Source organism: Ostrea edulis, chromosome 2, assembly GCF_947568905.1.
Source record: "Ostrea edulis chromosome 2, xbOstEdul1.1, whole genome shotgun sequence".
NCBI classification, from domain to species: Eukaryota; Metazoa; Mollusca; class Bivalvia; order Ostreida; family Ostreidae; genus Ostrea; species Ostrea edulis.
Window position 1 is genome coordinate 69,587,394 of NC_079165.1, and position 19,911 is coordinate 69,607,304.

Here is a 19,911-nt window from a genome sequence, read left to right on the forward strand (position 1 = left end):
CCTGCGCGCCGGTGTCGCATAATTAACGTTCCGGCTATTTCGCGTACAGGTGTAACCACGAAAAGTGATCCCCGTAGAATATTGACCGGGGGAGAGAGTCAAATTTCTACGTAGAAAAATGACCCCCGGTCAATATTCTACGGGGTAACTTTTCGTCGTTACACCTGCATTCGAACCCCGACCTTCCGCATGTGGAGCGAACGCTCTACCCCTAGACCATCGGGGTAGTTCTGGTTGTAATTAAGTGCCAGTTAAGAATTTTTTGTAAAAATTAAGAGTAATTGCAGACAAATGATATAAATGTACAATAATTTTAGTCATTGATTATATTTAAATTTGTCCTCTCCATCTTTAAATCAGGATAAGGATGCACTTAGCCTGTCAGCAATTCTTTATTATTACTATTTATGAATATTTTCGACGACTAAAACGCAATACATATGCTTGAAATTATATGTGCAACCAACGCATGTGATTATTAACTTGTACTTATTTCACACTGCGGACCAAAATATGTCCATCAAGTCTTAGTGTCTATGAACGGAACATCAGTTTAACTCATTCATGTGTGGTTCAATCTTTTAAAAAACAATATTATGTATATCAACTTACTCAAACGTACACAAATCTTGTCCACGACGTCGCTCTAGATTTGATAAAAGAAAATGGTTTGAAAAAATACGGAAAAGTCAAATCATCCTTTCAAGGTTATCAGCATTGTGTACCAGAATCGTGTGTATACACTGTTCATCAAAGCGTTCATTGAGTTATTTTGGGTTCGTAACATCATAAGGCAACATAATCTTGAACAATTTATTACACGATATATAATCCTGTATAAAGAGAATATTTGTAAAATAGGATATATATATATGAAAGGTGAAAATAACGAACAGTGATCAATCTCATAACTCCTACAAGCAATACAAAATAGATAGTTGGACAAACACGGACCCCTGGACACACCAGAGGTGGAATCAGATGCCTAGGAGGAGTAAGCATCCCCTGTCGACCGGTCACACCCGTCGTGAGCCCTATATCCTGATCAGGTAAACGGAGTTATCCGCAGTCAAAATCAGTGTGCCAAGAACGGCTTAATAATCGGTATGAAACACGTCAGACAGCATTTGACCCAATGATAGGTTGTATTGACGAACTAGATCGTTATAACGACCATAGAAATTGTGAAATGCTGACTTCAATCGAGACTGTTGAAACCCCTGTACCATCAACTTGTTTGTCAGTAGCTTACCTCGATTTAAAAACTTACTATACGCAGAACAAGCTTTTGCATATCGAATCAGTTGAGATATATAAACACCATATGCAGGTGATAATGGAATATTGTTACATAAATATGGGAAGTTGACGATGGAGAAGCTGAAATCATCCCGTTTGTCATACAGTTGAGTTGTCAGTTTGCCGTTAATGTCTACTTTCAATAAAATATCTAAGTATGAAGCAGAAGTGGACGACTCTGTTGTGTCCTTTATTTCGAGCTCACAGAGCATATCGACATATGAATGAAAGTTATTATTGTTAATAGACAAAACATATATATATGATTCAGTATTTAATAAAATATCTAATTGAAATACATGTATATAGATGACTAGTTTTGAGTTTATACCACAATACACATATTTCTGAGAAAGAGAGATTATCGGAGTACATGCATAATCACTCAGTGTGCAATATTCATCAGCAGAATTGTCTCTTCCGTGTTCACTTCACTCCCCTGTTCATCATCACTTGTTGAACATCTGCCAGAAAATACATCATGATGTATGATATTGCTGATAAATATTTAATTATAAGCATACATCTCCTCAACGAGTTACCTTTCACGAGTTTACTACCTTTATTAATTTTCTCCATTGTTGGTGTTTTACAGTTATGGGTTTATGAAAGAAATCTCCCTGAGTTGTACAATAAATTCTAATAGTAACTGTTTATGGTTATGCCCGTCATATACATACACCTGCAATAACTGTTCTATGTCCTTGAATGAAGGTCTCTCTTCTGCACAGTCCAACCAACACATTTGTAAGATGCGCCATCTAGAATTAAAAAAAAAACCACAGACACTTCTTTCAAAGAATTGTCGTTCTTCGAACACACTAGTAAGGGACCGTGTACAATGATATTCGAAATTATATATATACTACTCAAAATTTGATAAGGATCACTAGGTTATATGTGTGTAATTTACCACTAACATAACAAAAGACATAAATTTGACTCAGAAACGTGTTTACTCAGGTTATGAATGAAAATTCATGAACGGCATGAACTTTTATCAATACGGAATGCTTTAAATCTGATAACAACACCAAAAGGCATTTCATTACAAAAAGTTAACAGCAAACCAGAGAAAGAATTACACAGTTTTTGGAGATAGTCCATCATTACACTTAGTCGATGAAGTGTCAATACCGGGTATGGCCTCCCCTTGCATCAATGACGGCTTGACAACGTCGAGCCATGCTGTCAATAAGCACCCAGATGTTTCCGATGGGAAGGTTGTTCCACTCTTCCACGAGGGCGTTTCCAAGCTCTGCCAAAGTCGTGGGTTGTGCTCTACGGCGTGAAAGGGCAACCTGCAGCATGTTCCATACATGCTCAATCGGGTTCAAGTCCGGCGAGCGCGCTGGCCAGTCCATACGGACAATTGTCTCCTGCTGAAGGTACTGCTCCACCACCCTGGCGCGATGAGGACGGGCGTTATCATCCATCAGGATGAACTCAGGGCCAATAGCACCAGCGTAGGGTCTGACGTAAACATCGAGGATCTCATCCCGGTACCGCACCCCCGTCATTGTTCCTCTCTCTGTTCTTCCATCCCTGCTGATTCCACCCCAGACCATGATGGAACCACCACCATAACGGTCATGTTCACTGATGTTGGCATCATGGAAACGTTCACGTTGTCGTCGCCACACTCGGTGCCTCCTGTCTGTAAAGTCCAAACAATACCTGGACGCATCGGTGAACATAACTTGAACCCAATCGTTCTGTGTCCAAGTGACATGATCTTCAGTCAAGTCCAATCGCTCGCCGGTGTCGAACAGTCAGAGGGACTCAAACACATGCCCATCTCGAGTTGAGACCTGCATTGTGAAGCTGATTCCGTATCGTCTGGGTGGACACATTCACCCCCGAGGCGTTCAGGAGGTCGTTACGTAGGCTGGTTGCTGTCCAGAAGGGATGGCGTCATGCCTGAAGAGCCATAAAATGGTCTTGGCGTTGGGTTGTCGACCTCTGACGACCACCCCCATGTCGGTGTGCTGCTGTACCAAAAGTTTGCTGTCGGTTCCAGGCCCTGTTTACAACGCTGTGGCTGACGTTTAGTGCATTTGCAACGTCACGTTGTGAATAACCAGCGTCAAGCATTCCAATACATCTGCCCAGTTGTTCTGTCGTCAGGCGACGCCTTACACGTTGAGGGGGCATTGTGTTGATAAACGTAGTGTAAACACTCAAGTGAGTTTGAAATTTTAGAAAGAATCAGACACCGATGCCTGAGTGAAAATCGTGCAATGGTAGCAAAAGCATTAACTGTGATGAGAAACGCATTTTCCATGGCATGCAATGCACGTGCAAGTTTGTTGAAGACGTTTTTGATTTCACTTGGACACCATATTGCCAGTTATGCAGTTATTAATTTTTTAAACAGAAAAATATCTCTGATCCCTATCAAATTTTGAGTAGTATATATTGCGCAAGATGCACATGGCGCAGACTACTTTTTAATTTCAAATAATGAAATATTGAGTACAGTGGACGGTGTATCTTACATTTCAGTGGGACAGTTCCTAGGTTTGTCAAGTTTTCCACCGTTGATAATATAACGCATCACAGCTTCCACAGTCAAATCATTGTAAGGCAGCCTAGCTCCAGTGTAAATTTCCCAGATCAACACACCAAAAGCCCTGTAGTTTTCCCGTGTATTTGTAATCAATGTCAATACATATGGATTGAAGATGAAATCAAATATACAGCGAGATCATTTTTAGTTTTTTTTGTTTTTTTGTTTTTTTTTTTTAATTTTTCGTGAACTTCGAGGGTGTGATATCAAACTCTCAATTTCACCGCGCCGACTACTTATATACCGGCATATAGCAACAGTTGGAAGCTTATAATTATTTACAACCCCAACAGATTATACATATATCCAGCGACAATTGAATCCTCTTTATAAGCCCGAATTATTACACCTAGCAACAGTAGAAAGCCTTTAATTATATTCTAGCAAATTTGAAGTCTATTTACAGCCCTGAATGGTTATATCTAACAACAGTTGAAATCTAGCAACAACTGAAGCTCATTTACAACCCCGCATGATTATAGATAGCAAAAGTTGAAGCCTATTTCCATCCTCGACTGATTATTCGCCCCACATGCGAAAAGCCGGGATTCAAATCCTGGCCGCGACAGACCTAAGTCGTTAAAACAGGTAGTGACAGTTCCATCGCCAAACACTCGGCATCAGCTGTGAATGCCACGGGTCCTTGGAGATGACCTTAAAAACGGATGCCCCATGTCACAGTAGATATGGCATGCTAAAGAACCCTCACTGCTCAATGGCCGTAAGCGCCAAGCAAAGGCCAAAATTTGAAGCCCTTCACCGGTATTGGTGACGTCTCCATATGAGTGAAAAATTCTCGAGAGGGACGTTAAATAAGATGCAATCAATCAATTGACTGATTATACTTAGCAACAGTTTAAGCCATCCTTAGCGAGAGTTGAAGCCTTTTTACAGATCGACCTATCATAATAACAACAGTTGAATTAAACCCCCAAATAATCATATCTAGCAAAAGTTTGTTTCCAATCCGATTAATCATGTAAGACTCTTAAGAAAATCATTGTTAAAGATCAGTTTTTAAAGTTACATGTATGTACCACATATCCGTTTTCGAACTAAATCGTCCAGTTAACATCGCCTCTGGTGACATCCAGCGAACGGGTACTTTGCAGCTTCCCTCCTTTATATAATACTGAGTCCTGCATTGTAAAAGTTTATAAGTTTTTAATTACAATAAATGTAAAGCGATCGATTAAAATTGACATTGAGGCAGTGTTTTACGTACCTAATACATATCAAATTTTGTCCACTCTTACGTTATGTGGTTAGGATATGTGACACAAGTATAGCATAAAACGGAGATGGTTTTAAGTGATGAGTTATTCACATTTTACATACGATTTGTATTGAGTAACATTGTAACGTAATACTATATGTTCTTAGTTTCAGGTACACATAGTTAACAGTATCTAGAATGAGGCTTATTGGTGACACCTTGACTCACGCACACACTCACACTCAATCCTATCTTCGGTCCCTAACCGAACATTTGTCAAAGGTCGACTTGGTAGACCTGTTAACTGTTGGTACACATTAATCATTTAGTTAAATAATGGTTTCTATAGTTACGTACATAGTTACGTCCCTTGCCATTCCGAAGTCGGCTATTTTAACGATCACAATATTCCCTGTCTGTGAAACCAAGCAGTTTCGGGCGGCAATATCCCTTCAACAGTAAAATAGAATGTAAAAGTGGTTTTATCTACAGATTAACAGAAAACTGAATAATATGTTGCATTGTTTTTACCTGTGGATAAATTTGACACGCTCAAGGTACACACAAGCACGACAAACATCAAGTGCGAGCATCAAGGAATGTGTATGCGAAAAGGTGGTTGACATAGGTACCTACAATAATATTATAATATTCCATACTGTAAGTATAGTTTATCAATGCTATTACTGCATAGTACTTATCCGAAAGGTATATTTAATACTTGCGTTTAGGTCCCTATTCCTGCGAAGATAGTTTTTTAAATCCCCATCCATTAACTCCAAAAGAATATAGGTATGCTGCTGGCTGGTTGATATACCAAAACATTCGACGATGTTCGGGTGTGTAAGTTTACTGTGAAGGAAATTGATTATTTATAGAAGCCAAGGGTGAATACATATAGCTTATATATAGATATTCAGACGAACATGGTATCTACATCTACAGCCATATATTTTGAATCCTTAAATCATCAACTATATACATTTATATACGTGGGGGGTTAATATATCGACAAGTAAAATAGCACTAAAATCATGCTTTGATTTGGAGGGATGGAACATGTGTTGTGACAAGAGGGTTCCCGAAATATATCAATGCTTTGTCTACAAATTTTTTTTAGACTTCCTCATGTAACTGACATACATGTATATCATGCTTGTCCACAAAATCACCTGCATCTGTAAATTGCAGTTAGAAAATAAAGATAGCAAGACTGTCATTCCGTACATCTCAAGAGTAGACAAGTTCTGTGAATTTAATTTGCGCTATCATTTTTATTTTTATTTTTTAAATTTCTCTGAACTGTTATAGTCAATTCAAAAGAACCTGTGCAGTCTGCAGTGTTTCCTCATGGTTTAACGTTGTGGTTGTTGTATATATATGACAATGGGTTGTTTTCCTTCTGATACATTTAAGATCATACAAAAAGATGACGCTAAAAAACTAATAACCCTTACATTCTGCGAAAATATTTCACGATAATTCTAATGTTATTTATTACAGTTGTTTCGATTGGACAAGAAATAAACCTTAACAAGAGTTTACACATCAATAAATCCGAAAACGCAATGTATTGATACGCGCCTGAAAACGAATAACGTACCGCGGGGAAACTTTTCAAATTTTTGAAATTGTGAATACAGTAAATGAACTGGAATTATAAGAATCAAACATTCTTTTTAACGAATTTATTGATGTGTAAACTCCGGACATTTTACTCACAAACTTAACATAAAAGTGCTTCGCACTTTTATTCAGTTTGTGAGTAAAATGTCCGGAGTTTACACATCAATAAATTCTTCAAAAAGAATGTTTAATCTTATAATATCTAGATTGTTGCTTATAACCGGAAATGGTTTTTTCTTCTTCAGTGCAACAGTCACGCGACTTCGTGCTTAAGAACGAAAGCGTATCAGGATCAAATCAAAGAGTGTTCAAAACATGAATAGTTGCAATTTTGAGGTAATGCAGGTGCATGCAAAATACACAGTACAGTAAAACAACAAGTAGTTTACATGGGAATCCAATGTCCCCTTTTAGTGAATTTGATGTCCTTATTTTCTTGAAGACCTTTTACGGACTTCATATCTTATGCAAAGTTTTATTCCAGAAAACTTCGTAAAAATATTTAATAATAAAACTTGAATTAAAGAAATTCGGAACTTTGCTCCTGGTGCCAGTCACCATTATCATTATGACCTTTCACATTGAAACCAATGGGAACCAATTTTGAGATTCTTATACAAGCTAAGATTGAGAGTTTTAAAAAGTAGATTAAATGGAACTATTTGGTTTTATTTAAACATGTATATATGCGGCCTAAATACGTTATGTTGCAATTTATCACCAAGTTGTAGTTTGTCTATCAAGTATTGTAATATTTGCAGCCTTGAAAGAGCTTGAAAATGAAAGGAAAATTAAAAATCCGCTATTTAATCCATATGTCCCGTGATAGCAACTTTTCTACCTCCACAAAGAAAACCCACAAGTCTTGGAAATCAGGCATATGCCGTTTTGCTAATTTTGGTCGAAGAAGGTATTTTCTCACCACAAGGTTATGGCTTCTAAAAGAAAATCCGTTTTCTCTGCAGCTGTTGAATAAGGTTTCAATTCCTGATTGGATAAAGAGAAAACTGTTTTATGACCAGAAATTCCAAATACAATTATCATCTAATGCGAAACATTGACACTTAGTATTACCTTTAGAGCAATCGGGGCAGATGATGATAGTAGTTTGCCCCTCTTAACGCAGCCAAAATGTCCATTGCCAATATCCCTGTATATAACAGAACATTGAATCAAAAATACATCAGTTTCGTATTAATCTGTACACTTCTTGGGCACTAAAACAGTAAGATTGGACGTTTCATTGATAAAGGTACATAAATGAAATTTACTTACTCAAATATCTTAATATCCCGGTGATGATAATTGTTTATACGTCCTGTAACCCAAGACGATCGGTACCAGGAAAAGTTGGGGTTAGAATTACAAATGGTATCCTCTATAAAACTGGTCCCGGATATGACGTCACTCACAGCATATGTTTTTATCACAGTTCTATTTCTAAACTTTCCTGAAAATTTAATACCTATTCCTAAAAATAAAAAGAATTATCAAATTGAATGATTAATGAAGTTTTAATTTTACAGCAGATAAAAACCACACTAACAGGACACAATATTGCATTCCCTTAGGAAAATTCTTATCTTACCTTAGTAAATCATTGAAATCGTTTATCAAAATTACATGAAATGGCTGGTCTAATACATGTATACATACCAAATGATAATCCTAGTACCAACACAACAGATACACCAATCGCTGCAACGTACAGGTGATTTGCTCTTTCTAACTTTATCCTTTCATTTGAAACAGATTGACTGCCGTCATCATTCGGTCTCCCTGTAAGATTTTTTTTATATGGTTTTAACTAATGTTGCTATTCGTATGCAGTATATATTCTTTCATATATACCAGTACATATTGCTGTGCATCTATAGTCGTATAAATTGCAGACGTGGGGTTCACGGCGATCTAAACTTTGATGATTTTGCGACCAAAAAATTAAAGCGCCTAAATACGGGGGCTGTTCGATATGTAATGTGTATTGTACCACAGCACGATAACGCTTTGCACGATTTCGTAAATGATGATACTCTTGAATAGCTCTATTCAATACCTTTCCAACGGTATAAACACGAGCCTCAGCTCCACACTGTTTTAAATCTATTGTCATTTCAATAGAGCCAGTCGTTGACCTATGTTGTAAAATTGTTTGGGAAACGGATTGAGAATATTGAGGAAATTAGAGCTTATATAAAAGTTCGCACAAAACTCGGTCATTCGGTAATGCAGATTATTTTACTGAATTGGGAGAAGTTTATGGGTCTGATAAGGTATCTTATGAGACAGTTCGTAGGTGGAGAAAGAAATTTCTTACTGGCATAGAGTCCGTCAAAGATGCAGCAAAATCTGGACGACCTGTGACTGTAACAGGCAAGGTAAATGTCTAAAAAGCCAGGGAAATAATTGAAAGTGATGGCAGATACACGATTCGTGATATTGCCAAAGCTGTTGGCATATCGCTATCGCGGGTGCATTTCATTTTGAAGCAGATTTTGAAAGTACGAAAGATTTCTGCCAGATAGATCCCGCATATATTGACAGATGACCAAACACTTGTACGAGTACAAACCGCTAAGCAATTGCTCAAAATGTTTCCCAAATTCAATCTAAGACAATTTGCAAACATTGTTACTGGTGACGAAAGATGGGTTCACTATTTCGAACCAGTAAGAAAAATTGGAAACAAAATATGGCTAACTAAACACGATAGAAGGTCTGTAGTTGCCAAAAGAACCATAAGCACAAAGACGGTTCTTTATTGCATATTCTTCTCGTGTGATGGTATGCGCCGTACAAATTCCGTTGCCGAAGGGCAAAAACGTTACAGGTCGGTATGACCGAGATGTTATACTAAAAATGTTGAAGAAATATTAGGTGAGATCTGTTGCAGGCATAGGATGTCCTTTCATAGCTACGCTGATGATACCCAAGTTTATATGATTATCAAACCAACAGCCACCTGGGTTAACGTCGCGGCTAAGCTAAAGAAGTGCTTGTCTGATATCAGAGCATGGGTGAAAACCAACATACTTAAATTAAATCAAGACAAAACGGAACTCATCGTCTTTACACTGATAAACAGATCCACTGAATTAACAAATTACAGTTTAAATTTTGATGGTCAAATCATCCAAGTATCTTCATGTGTAAGAAATCAAGGCGTATTTTTTTTTTATCAGTTATTGACTAAGGAAGACCAGATAAGCTCAATTTCAAAACAATGTTTTTACCAACTACGAAATATAGGTCGCATACGTAAACTAATTACAGAAAACGCCTGCAAGACCTTAGTGTGCTCACTCGTCACCTCACGATTGGATTACGGAAACGCATTGCTATACGGGTTGAGCACGAGTTCCTTATCAAGACTTCAGAGAATCCAGAATAAGGCGGCTAGAATAATAACTAGGACTAAGAAGTTTATTAGATTTTAGGGCAATATTTTGAAAATCATTCAACATTCTACTTCGCTTTAATACCATTGTTTGGTCTTCTTATTTGTTTTATTAACAAATGGGATGATGTAAGCTTTTCCATCGCCAACTTCCCATATTTATGTAGCAATATTCCATTATCAACTGCATATGGTCTCTTAACTGATTCAATACGCGAGAGCATGTTCTGCGTATGATCACTTTTCAAATCGAGGCAAGCTACTGACAAATAAGTTGATGCTACAGGGGTTTCAATAGTCTCGTTTGAACTCTTTATTTCGCAAATTCTATGATCGTTATCATAATAATGATCTTATTTGCAAAATATAATCTGTCATGAGGTCGAGTGCTGTCTGACGTGTTTCATACCGATTGTTAGGCCGTTCTTTACTTACTGACTTTGGCTACGGATTACCCCGTTTACCTGATCAAGACATATGGCTCATGAAGGGTGTGACATGTCAACAGGGGAGAGTTACACCTGATCCCACCTTTAGTATATCTGGTTTGTGCAGGGGTCCTTCAGGTGTTTGTCCTACTCTTAATTTGTATTCTCCATGGAATTAATGAGATTGATCACTGTTCGAAATTCGTTATCTTCATTTTTCATTGAAACGTCACCAGCTGTAGGCCAAGTACCATGTAAATTTAGACCTATGCATAGCGCCCAGGGTCGTAAAAGTGAGGGTTCTTATCATGCTAACGCCTGTCGTGACAATGGATTTTTAAAGTATTGTCGATTATTTTGGGAAATATAATATTGATTTCTACATAGAAGGAGAATATGAAATTAAAAAGAAAAAACTGGGGTCATACTGCTTGTTATTGAGCTACAATGTGTTAAACTTGACCTTAACTCAATTTGTCTGTTGGTTTCAAAACAATATAAACAACACAGATCAATCATTACATCAAATAAATACGCATGCATGTATTCTAACAATATACACGTAGTTATGAAGAGTTCAATGCGAGTAGATTGGAAATGAATAAATGTACTTATCTTTCTGCACTTAAAATACAGAATAATTCATCATGTGGAATTTGAGAGTTTAAAAGAACATTGTCATTTTTTAAAATTACATATAAATTTTGCTTTAAAATTTCAGGTGGAACTTAAGAAAGTAGGATTATGGGTCAAACTTTTGAATTATTGGCCAAAATGTAGACTTTTTATGCAATATTTCGGGTATTTCAATATAATGTTATTCGAATCGGTATTTCTTTTACAAAACCATATCAACCACATTTATGAATTTACAACATTTGAATTAGTTCAAAGTCTCTACTATCTGTATCATAAATTACAAAATTGAAATATACGCGCTTGTGGGTATACTTATTGACGATATGCTTAATAAAACAACAAGAGGCCCATGGGCCACATCGCTCACCTGTGTCACCTTGGCTCATATTTAAAGATTTTTCCCATATATTCGCATGTGAAACTTTGATCCCTATTGTGGCCCCAACCTACTCCCGGGGGCCATGATTGTTTTCAAAATTGAATCTGGACTATGTCAGGAAGCTTTCATGTGAATGTAAACTTTTCTGGCCCAGTGGTTTTTCAGAAGAAGATTTTTAATAATTTTCCCTATATATTTGTATGTAAAACTTTGATCTCCTATTGTGGCCTAATCTTACCCCTGGGGACCGTGGATTTAATAAAACACTCGAATCTGCACTATGTCAGGAAACTTTCATGTAAATATCAACTTTTCTGACTCAGTGGTTCTTGAGAAGAAGATTTTTAAAGATTTTTCCTATATTTTTGTATGTAAAACTTTGATCCCCTATTGTGAACCCATCCAACCCCCCAGGGGGCTATGATTCAAATTTGCACTATGTCAGGAAGCTTTCATGTAAATTTCATCTTTTCTGGCCCAGTGGTTCTTGAGAAGAAGATTTTTAAATGACCCCACCCTATTTTTGTGATTATTTCCCCTTGGAAAGGGACATGGCCCTTCATTTGAACAAACTTGAAAGCCCTTCACCCAAGGATGCTTTTGGCTAAGTTTGGTTGAAATTGGCCCAGTGGTTCTGGAGAAGAAGTCGAAAATGTAAAAAGTTTACAGACAGACGGACAACAGGGGATCAGAAAAGCTCACTTGAGCTTTCAGCTCAGGTGAACTAAAAAGTGTGAAGTTGTGCAAATTTAAAGCATCCTTCCGCCACAAAATATAATCCTTTTCAAACCCTTTCAAAATTGGAATCGACAAACAAATTTTTTAACTGGATACGTTTAAGTAGTAAATATATGATAGAATAAGTATCAAAGCGGTGTCTATATTCTTAGAACTTTTGAGGATAATCTTGCTAAAAACATTCGATATGCAAGAGCTTGTTCTGCGTATAGTCAGTTTTTAAATCGAGGTAAGCTACTGACAAACAAGTTGACGGTACATGGGTTTCAAAAGTCTCGATTGAAGTCAGCATTCCGCAAATTCTATGGTCGTTATAACGGTCTAGTTCGTCAATACAACCTATCATTGGGTCAAATACTGTCTAACGTGTTTCATACCGATTGTTAAGCCGTTCTTGGCACACTGATTTTGACTGCAGATAACTCCGTTTACCTGATCAGGATATAGGGCTTACGGCGGGTGTGACCGGTCAACAGGGGATGCTTACTCCTCCTAGGCACCTGTTCCCACCTCTAGTGTGTCCAGGGGTCTGTGTTTGCCCAACTATCTATTTGGTATTGCTTATAGGAGTTATGAAATTGATCACTGTTCGTTATCTTCACCTTGTATCAAACTATTACCAGCTGAGGAACAAACTTCTTGAAGGTCTCACCCGAAAGACCCGTCTCAGCTTTCGGACTTTCAGGATTGGTGGCACACAGTATCCAGGACTTAGAGATATGTGTAGTTACATTCCAAAGTCCCAATTGTATTTTTACCTCTGTATCCAGTGCGATATGGTTTTATATTTTTCTTATTATTTTGTGTAATTCCTACACTATATGACATCTTATCAACAACCATGCTTATCATTAAAAAGTGAAGATAAATCTCATAATTCCTATAAGAAATACAAAATTAAGAGTTGGACAAACCCGTCGACCAGTCACACCCGCCCTATACCCTGATCAGGTAAATGGAGTAATCCGTTGTCAAAACCAGTGTGTAAAACAACGTCCTAACAATTGGTATGAAACGGGTCAGATGGCATTTGACATAATGAAATATTTTGTGTTTTGTGTAACTAATCAAAAATTGCAGACGAATTCCATTATACAAATGTATATTAAAATGCGTGCAGTGCTTTGTCAAATAGTAGAAAAGAGTACCTACACAGTTGGTACTACACAAGACCTAATGTTATTAAATTTCATGAAATTGTGTCAACCAGTAAGATGAAAACACTTAAAAATATATGTATGTTTATCTAAAAAAATCTATGAGTTAGTCTGCCCTCCTTAACATATTTTGTAAATACTTTTTCACTACATGTATATTGTATATTTGTATATATTCTAACCTTATTCGTACTCAAATATATGTTTATCTAATGTACCTCATGTACCATATATAATGTAGTTTAAGCGAATAATTGAAAATGAAAAATACTTTTAGTGAGTAGCTTTTGTGACTGACCATGAACTTTCACAATTTCATTCATGGTGATGCCATAAAAGTCCGTTATCGTGAAGAAATTACCCCTGAAACAGCCTGGTGACATTGAGGCCCCCAAAACTTGAATTTTGCTGAGAGAATTCTTCTCTATATCCACTTCCAAGGTAACCTTCAAGGAATATCTACAATCGAGAAACCATTTCTGCACAATAGGTAATCTTATCTCCTAATGTATATAGCTGGTAACACATTCACATTGTCTTAAAATCCGAAAGACTAGATGAAACCCCGCGTAAACGCAGGAAATCACAATTAAATACATAATATATTGCATAGAGGAAGGACTTTTTTTAGTGCGTGCGTGTTTGAATTGTTGCGCACACGAATTGAATGAACGATATCTTTAATTCAAATGAATTTAAGACCAGTTTTTTAATAATTGTGTGCATTAGTTATGTTATATTATTGATATCATATACAGTAAATGAAACTTGATTATTAGGAAATCACCTGGATCTCCAAAATCAAATGTTCCCTATTCAATATGAATGATCATATATATTGTGTAATTTGTCATATACATCATTATGTGAGCTTTACCTTGTACCTTAATGGAGAAGGCTAATATAGGCACTGCCTGCTGCCTAATCCTTACTATATTATACATAATAAAATACTGTTTTTAAAAAAAAAGTAAAAAAAACAAAAAAACAAAAAAAAACAACCAAAAAAAACCCAAAACCCCCCCCAAAAAACAAACACCTGATCCGTATCAAAAATTAGATAATAATTTTACGAATGCGATTGTTATCCGTCATGCCGAATAGTTTTCCAAAGACCAGGGCCGTAAATTAACCTTCAATTTGGAGGAGGCAGGAAATTAGGTGACGCTGAGCACATTTTGTGCACACTGAACACGTTTCGTGCAAAATCCTTGATTCTAGGGCCTTCTAAGATGTTACTTGACTAACTCATTCTAAAAGAAAGATTTGGAATGCTTTTTAAGGGAGGTATCATGTTCTTAGTTATTGGAAACAACATAAATTCTAATGAACTTTAAATTTTAATTTTTTTTTGGCTCAAAAGTTGGAGGAGGCAGCTGCCTCCTCCGCCTCCATGTAATTTACGGCCCTGAAGACGTTCACAATTTAAAATTTTTAAACTCGGTATTGCGAATGTGTTTATAATGGTAGTTTTTGTCCACTGCGACAAAATTATAAATACACTTACATCTAATTTCTTCTCGTCAAACGCAATAATTGAAAACATAATGCAGTATATGGATGACAAACAGAAAAACTGCTATATATTGTAAACAGTGGCCTGATTTCTTGGACATTGTCAAGTAGTGTGTAACGTATAGTTTCGGTAAAATGTTTTAACTTTAAAGGTATAAGGCGCGAACTTCCCAGAACAGTCCCGGATCATTCGATATCTGACATATTGGACAGTGTTCGACTTATTACTTACTTTCAAGATCTGTATCATCACAAAACATGTTCAACCAAAATAAAGCTTTTTCGTGTTTATCCATGTGTTTGTACACATCAGTAACTGTTAATAAATTATTACAGAAAGTTGTAACAGTGACTTCTATAATCACGGACAAAATCAAGAACATCGAAAATATCAGATGAATATCGTAATTAAAAATTTATCGAAGTGCCAGATCGTTGGTCTCGGAAGGTGGGTGTCCTTCTTTGAATGAGAGAGATATACATGTATATAAGTAATATACATGTACTGGTAAACCTTTATAAAATGATAAATATTGGCCTAGTCAAAACTATAATAAGTATAACTAACACTGAACACCTACACAATCTTATGTTAAACATGTTATAAATCTATCGCAACTTCGCAGTTTGCCCGATAATGTGCGAATTTGTTTGTATGATGTTGCCACGGTCTGGGCGCATCGTTCTGGAAATTTCCATAAGACTGATTCATCACTAAAATCACGGATTGAAGAAACGAACAGGCATATTCTAGTGATTCAACAATTGCCAAAACTTATGTTGTCTGTAAGATCAGAATCAAGCATCGATAAACAACGGATTTACTTCAAAACCTATCATCTTAAGTTGTCATTTAAAAAAGTGGCTTAGATCCGATACTTTACTATCATTTTTGCTATTTCAGGGTACTTTATCGAAAACGAAAGTAGGTTTTTAATTAATTTTACGATATTTACTAATCAAGTAAGATTCTGTGATAGCTTACGGACTTCACTTCACATATGAAACAATGTTAATGGTGCAATCAGTAACTCTGGAACAAGCGTTTCGGAGTTTATTGGCAACATTTCTAATTTATAAGTATAGATATGCACCTTGTTGTATCATTATCGAAAAACAAGGAAAACCTAACAGTTTGCTGTGTAATGACAGGGAGATAAATGTAATCCTCTTGAATTCTGTGATTGTTTCCTCCAATGATCTCCGCTGTAACAGTTATGTATTTTCGGTGGGCCAGTGCGGTAACATTGAATTCCACCTGGGGAAAAATGATAAAATGAAATGATATTGAATTAAACATATTTTCTGGGGAAAAATAAAAAAAAAACACATTCCAAACTCATTTATAATTGAAATATGTGTGGCGTATATTGATTGGATAAGATAAGTTTATTTGTATAAGATACACACAGTGCAGATGTTGTCATAGGACTTGCTTGGCAGTCTTTCGAATTCAACAGTCGTGAAGTATGGATTCTTACAAATTTGATTTTGTTCTTTTCCATAAAGACTGATACCTTTAAGAAAAAAATTCTGATCGTGAAACGCAATATGCTCTAACCGTAGCCGCACTTTTAATGTTGCAAATATAGCCTTGACCTTCATAAATGAAATTTCATACATAGATACATACAGACAGACATTATTTCGAACATGAAAGGCGAATAGAACGAACACGAATATAACGAACAGTGATCAATCTCAAATTCCACAAGGAATACAAAATAAAGATCTGGGCAAACACGGACCCCTGGACACACCGGAGGTGGGATCATGTGCCCAGGAGGAGTAAGCATCCCCTGTATTACATCTACATACATTGGTGTACCCAAGGTTGACAGTGGTTTTCGAAGGGTAAAGAATTTCAATGTTATCCTTAACTATATGCACCATTAAATTTGTTTTATTATACTGAACGTCATACATTCACAAAGCAAGGCACTGAGATTTAAGGCAGTTTTTCGATTGTGACGGCATAATAAAATGACGCAAAAAACATAGTGTCAAGCGTAAATATTTTGTAAACATCCGTTTTCACCGCAATGTCGTCATACAATCTACCGCAAACCAAACGCACACAATCTGTGATTCCCTCCCTAAACAATCAGAACCCACACAGTCCTGGGCATAATGCATACATGCAGGTCTAGATATGTGACACTTTTTACCTACAGCTGGTGACGTCCCAATATGAATGAAAATCATTGAAAGGAAGAAAAACTACAAATAGCAAAGAATCAATACATATTATCTTATCATAGAAGATCAACGACAAACTAACAACTCAACTTTATGATAAACGGGATGATTTAAATTCAGCTTCTCCATCGTCAACTCCACATTTATGTAGCAATATCCCATTATCACCTGCATAGATGCTTATCTGCATAGGTGTATACACCTCTCAACTGATTCGATACGTAAGAGCTTGTTCTGCGTATGGTCAGTTTTTAAATCGAGACAGGCTACTGACAAACACGTTGACGGTCATTGAAAGTCAGCATTTCGCAAATTTTATGGTCATATAACGATCTAGTTTGCATTGGGTCAAATCCTGTCTGACGTGTTTCATACCAATTGTTAGGCTGTTCTTCGCACAGACACTTAGACCACGGATAACTCTTTTCACTACTGACAAACAAGTTGATGGGGCTGGGGTTCCAACAGTCTCGATTAAAGTCAGCATTTCGCAAATTCTATGGTCGTTTTAACGATCTAGTTTGCCAATACAACCTATCATTGGGTCAAATGAAGTCTGACATGTTTCATACAGATTGTTAGGTCGTTCTTGGCACACTGATTTTGACTATGGATATCTCCGTTTACCTGATCAAGATATAGGGCTCATGGTGGGTGTGACCGATCGACGAGGGATGCTTACTCCTCTTAGGCACCTGCTCCCACCTCTGTTATATCCAGGGGTCTGTGTTTGCCTTTATTTTGTATTACTTATAGGAGTTATGAGATTTATCACTTTTCGTAATCTTCACAATTCATTTCAGTGTATATTTTATTATAAGTAGATTGATGTTACATGTACCAAACTCGTCTCTTAAGAAATGACATCTGAAGCTCCCCATATTAGCAATCAACCCAGTGCATACATTGACACCCGTGACGAAATCACACAAGAATCCATGTGCAGCAAAACCTGTTGGACAATAAGGTAATACATTAGATTTGGTGACACTATTCTATATAAGGGAACAATCATTTGCGGTTGAGATTATGATGTTAAAGGGGCATGGACACGATTTGAGCTGATTATTTTTACTCCACCCCCCATTTTTATTGTTTATAATGCGTAACTAAAGTATTTCTAATGGTCACCAAAAATTTTAATATCAGTTGTTGAGTTACAAGTGAGATACATCACTCACAATATATTGTTATGCAAACAAGGCTCGTGCCATATTTTTGTTTACACATAGATTACTTGTAGAAAATAGCATGTTCAAAATAAAATGTGATGTGCTAAACACTAGAAACTACTAGTATTTAATTGTGTTTAGAATTAACTTGTGAATTGAAAAAAAATGCTTTAAACGAAACTTTTACTAGTATATTTAACCTATGTAAACACAAACATGGCACGACCCTTGTTTGCATTTCAAAGAATTGTGGTCTCTGTACCTCTCATGTACCTCGAAAACTAACAATAAGATTTTTGCTGATCGTTAGAAATACCTTAGTTAAGCATTCTAAACATTAGAAATGGAAAAAACATTTGATTTTTTTTCCAGCTCAAATCTTGTCCATGTCCTTTTAAGGAGACGACTGAGAACATCTTTCTTACTCTCAAATCTGACCAATAAACGTCCTGGATTTTCCTCTTTACAGTTGACGTCAAGCGAAAGCGACTCTTTTCCAAAAAGAATGATATCCTTTCTCAGAATTTTCACGCATTTCCTTGATGACAAACTGTCTTGACATCTGATGAAAATATTTGAAATGATATCAAAAACTTCATTCGTTTGATGAAAAAGGCCTGTTACATGAACAATAGTTGTAAGCATAATTAATTTTTCTTTTAGTGAGAATATGTTGTACTATACAGAATTTGAACCTAAGACTACTGATTGCTCCTTCGCCAAACGCTCGACATTTAGAAGTGAGAGTCACGGGTCTTTCGGATGTGAATTTTAAAACGAAGGTCCCACATTGCGGCAGGCGTTGGCATGTTAAAGAACCCTCACAGATACGGCCTTGAGCGCTAACAATGCATGTAGATCTACATTCGTGGTACTTCACCTACAGCTGGTGACGTCTCAATACGAGCGAAAAATTCTCGAAGGGACGTAACACAAATAAAGAAACAGAATTTGATAATAGAAAGAAAAAAAAGAATTACCGTGTTTGCTGCGTAAAAGTGGATACATTTGTAGGATACATCTCATCACAGTTCTGGTTTGTGATGCTATTCGGGATTGTCTTTTCATAATTCAGTTTCATCTTGCATCCAGCTGTGTTATTACCGATAAAAGCAACCTCCTGTATAACTCCATTCTGAAAGCACTGTGACAGGATAAAGCTGTTATTTTGCCCCTCGATGAATTTGATAATCAGCAATATAACTATCAGAATATCAGTATCCATTGCCAGTTCATATTTTTAATCCCCAGTGTTCGACTGGAACTCAAAATCTGCAACAGAAGCATGGTTAATGCATCATTAAATAGTCTGCAAATCTCCGGGATTGGACGCAATAGTCAGTTTTATGTATAATCGATGTGTTTGTATACGCCCGTCTTTTCACGGGCTATATATTATGGGATATGCTTCTCTGTCCGTCTGTCCATCTGTTCGATTTTTTGTGTCCGGGACATACCATATATGTACCCATTTGATCCACCTCTGGGGGAATGATATTTAATAAAATTATTTTTAAAGTCTGTTGTACCTACATATACTATCTCTATGAAACAGGCATGTACAAAATGTAGCATCG

At 36.6% G+C, this 19,911-nt stretch overlaps 1 protein-coding gene across 1 annotated transcript; it reads right to left on the reverse strand.

Moving 5' to 3' along the window:
- Nucleotides 1-1,560: 1,560 nt before the first annotated feature.
- LOC125679464 (ALK tyrosine kinase receptor-like) lies at nt 1,561-19,634 on the reverse strand. The gene is made up of 17 exons (XM_048918692.2): nt 19,315-19,634; nt 18,760-18,896; nt 18,004-18,114; nt 16,374-16,480; nt 16,058-16,221; nt 13,810-13,907; nt 8,367-8,489; nt 7,986-8,181; nt 7,785-7,860; nt 7,633-7,697; nt 5,810-5,936; nt 5,616-5,716; nt 5,442-5,534; nt 4,906-5,007; nt 3,798-3,932; nt 1,980-2,060; nt 1,561-1,763 (listed from the first exon to the last, which is right to left on the reverse strand). The coding sequence occupies exons 1-17, from the start codon at nt 19,557-19,559 to the stop codon at nt 1,685-1,687; spliced, it is 2,040 nt and encodes a 679-aa protein (XP_048774649.2). The 5' UTR covers nt 19,560-19,634; the 3' UTR covers nt 1,561-1,684.
- Between the last annotated feature and the right edge of the window lie 277 nt (nt 19,635-19,911).

Excerpts from the sequence above, each read along its gene's own strand:
- LOC125679464 (XM_048918692.2), bottom strand. The coding sequence starts at position 19,559 with ATGGATACTGATATTCTGATAGTTATATTGCTGATTATCAAATTCATC. Across the intron at positions 5,937-7,632 it reads TTAGAAGCCATAACCTTGTG|TAAACTTACACACCCGAACA; the intron begins GTGAGAAAATAC and ends TTTCCTTCACAG. Across the intron at positions 5,535-5,615 it reads CGTGTCAAATTTATCCACAG|GGATATTGCCGCCCGAAACT; the intron begins GTAAAAACAATG and ends TTACTGTTGAAG.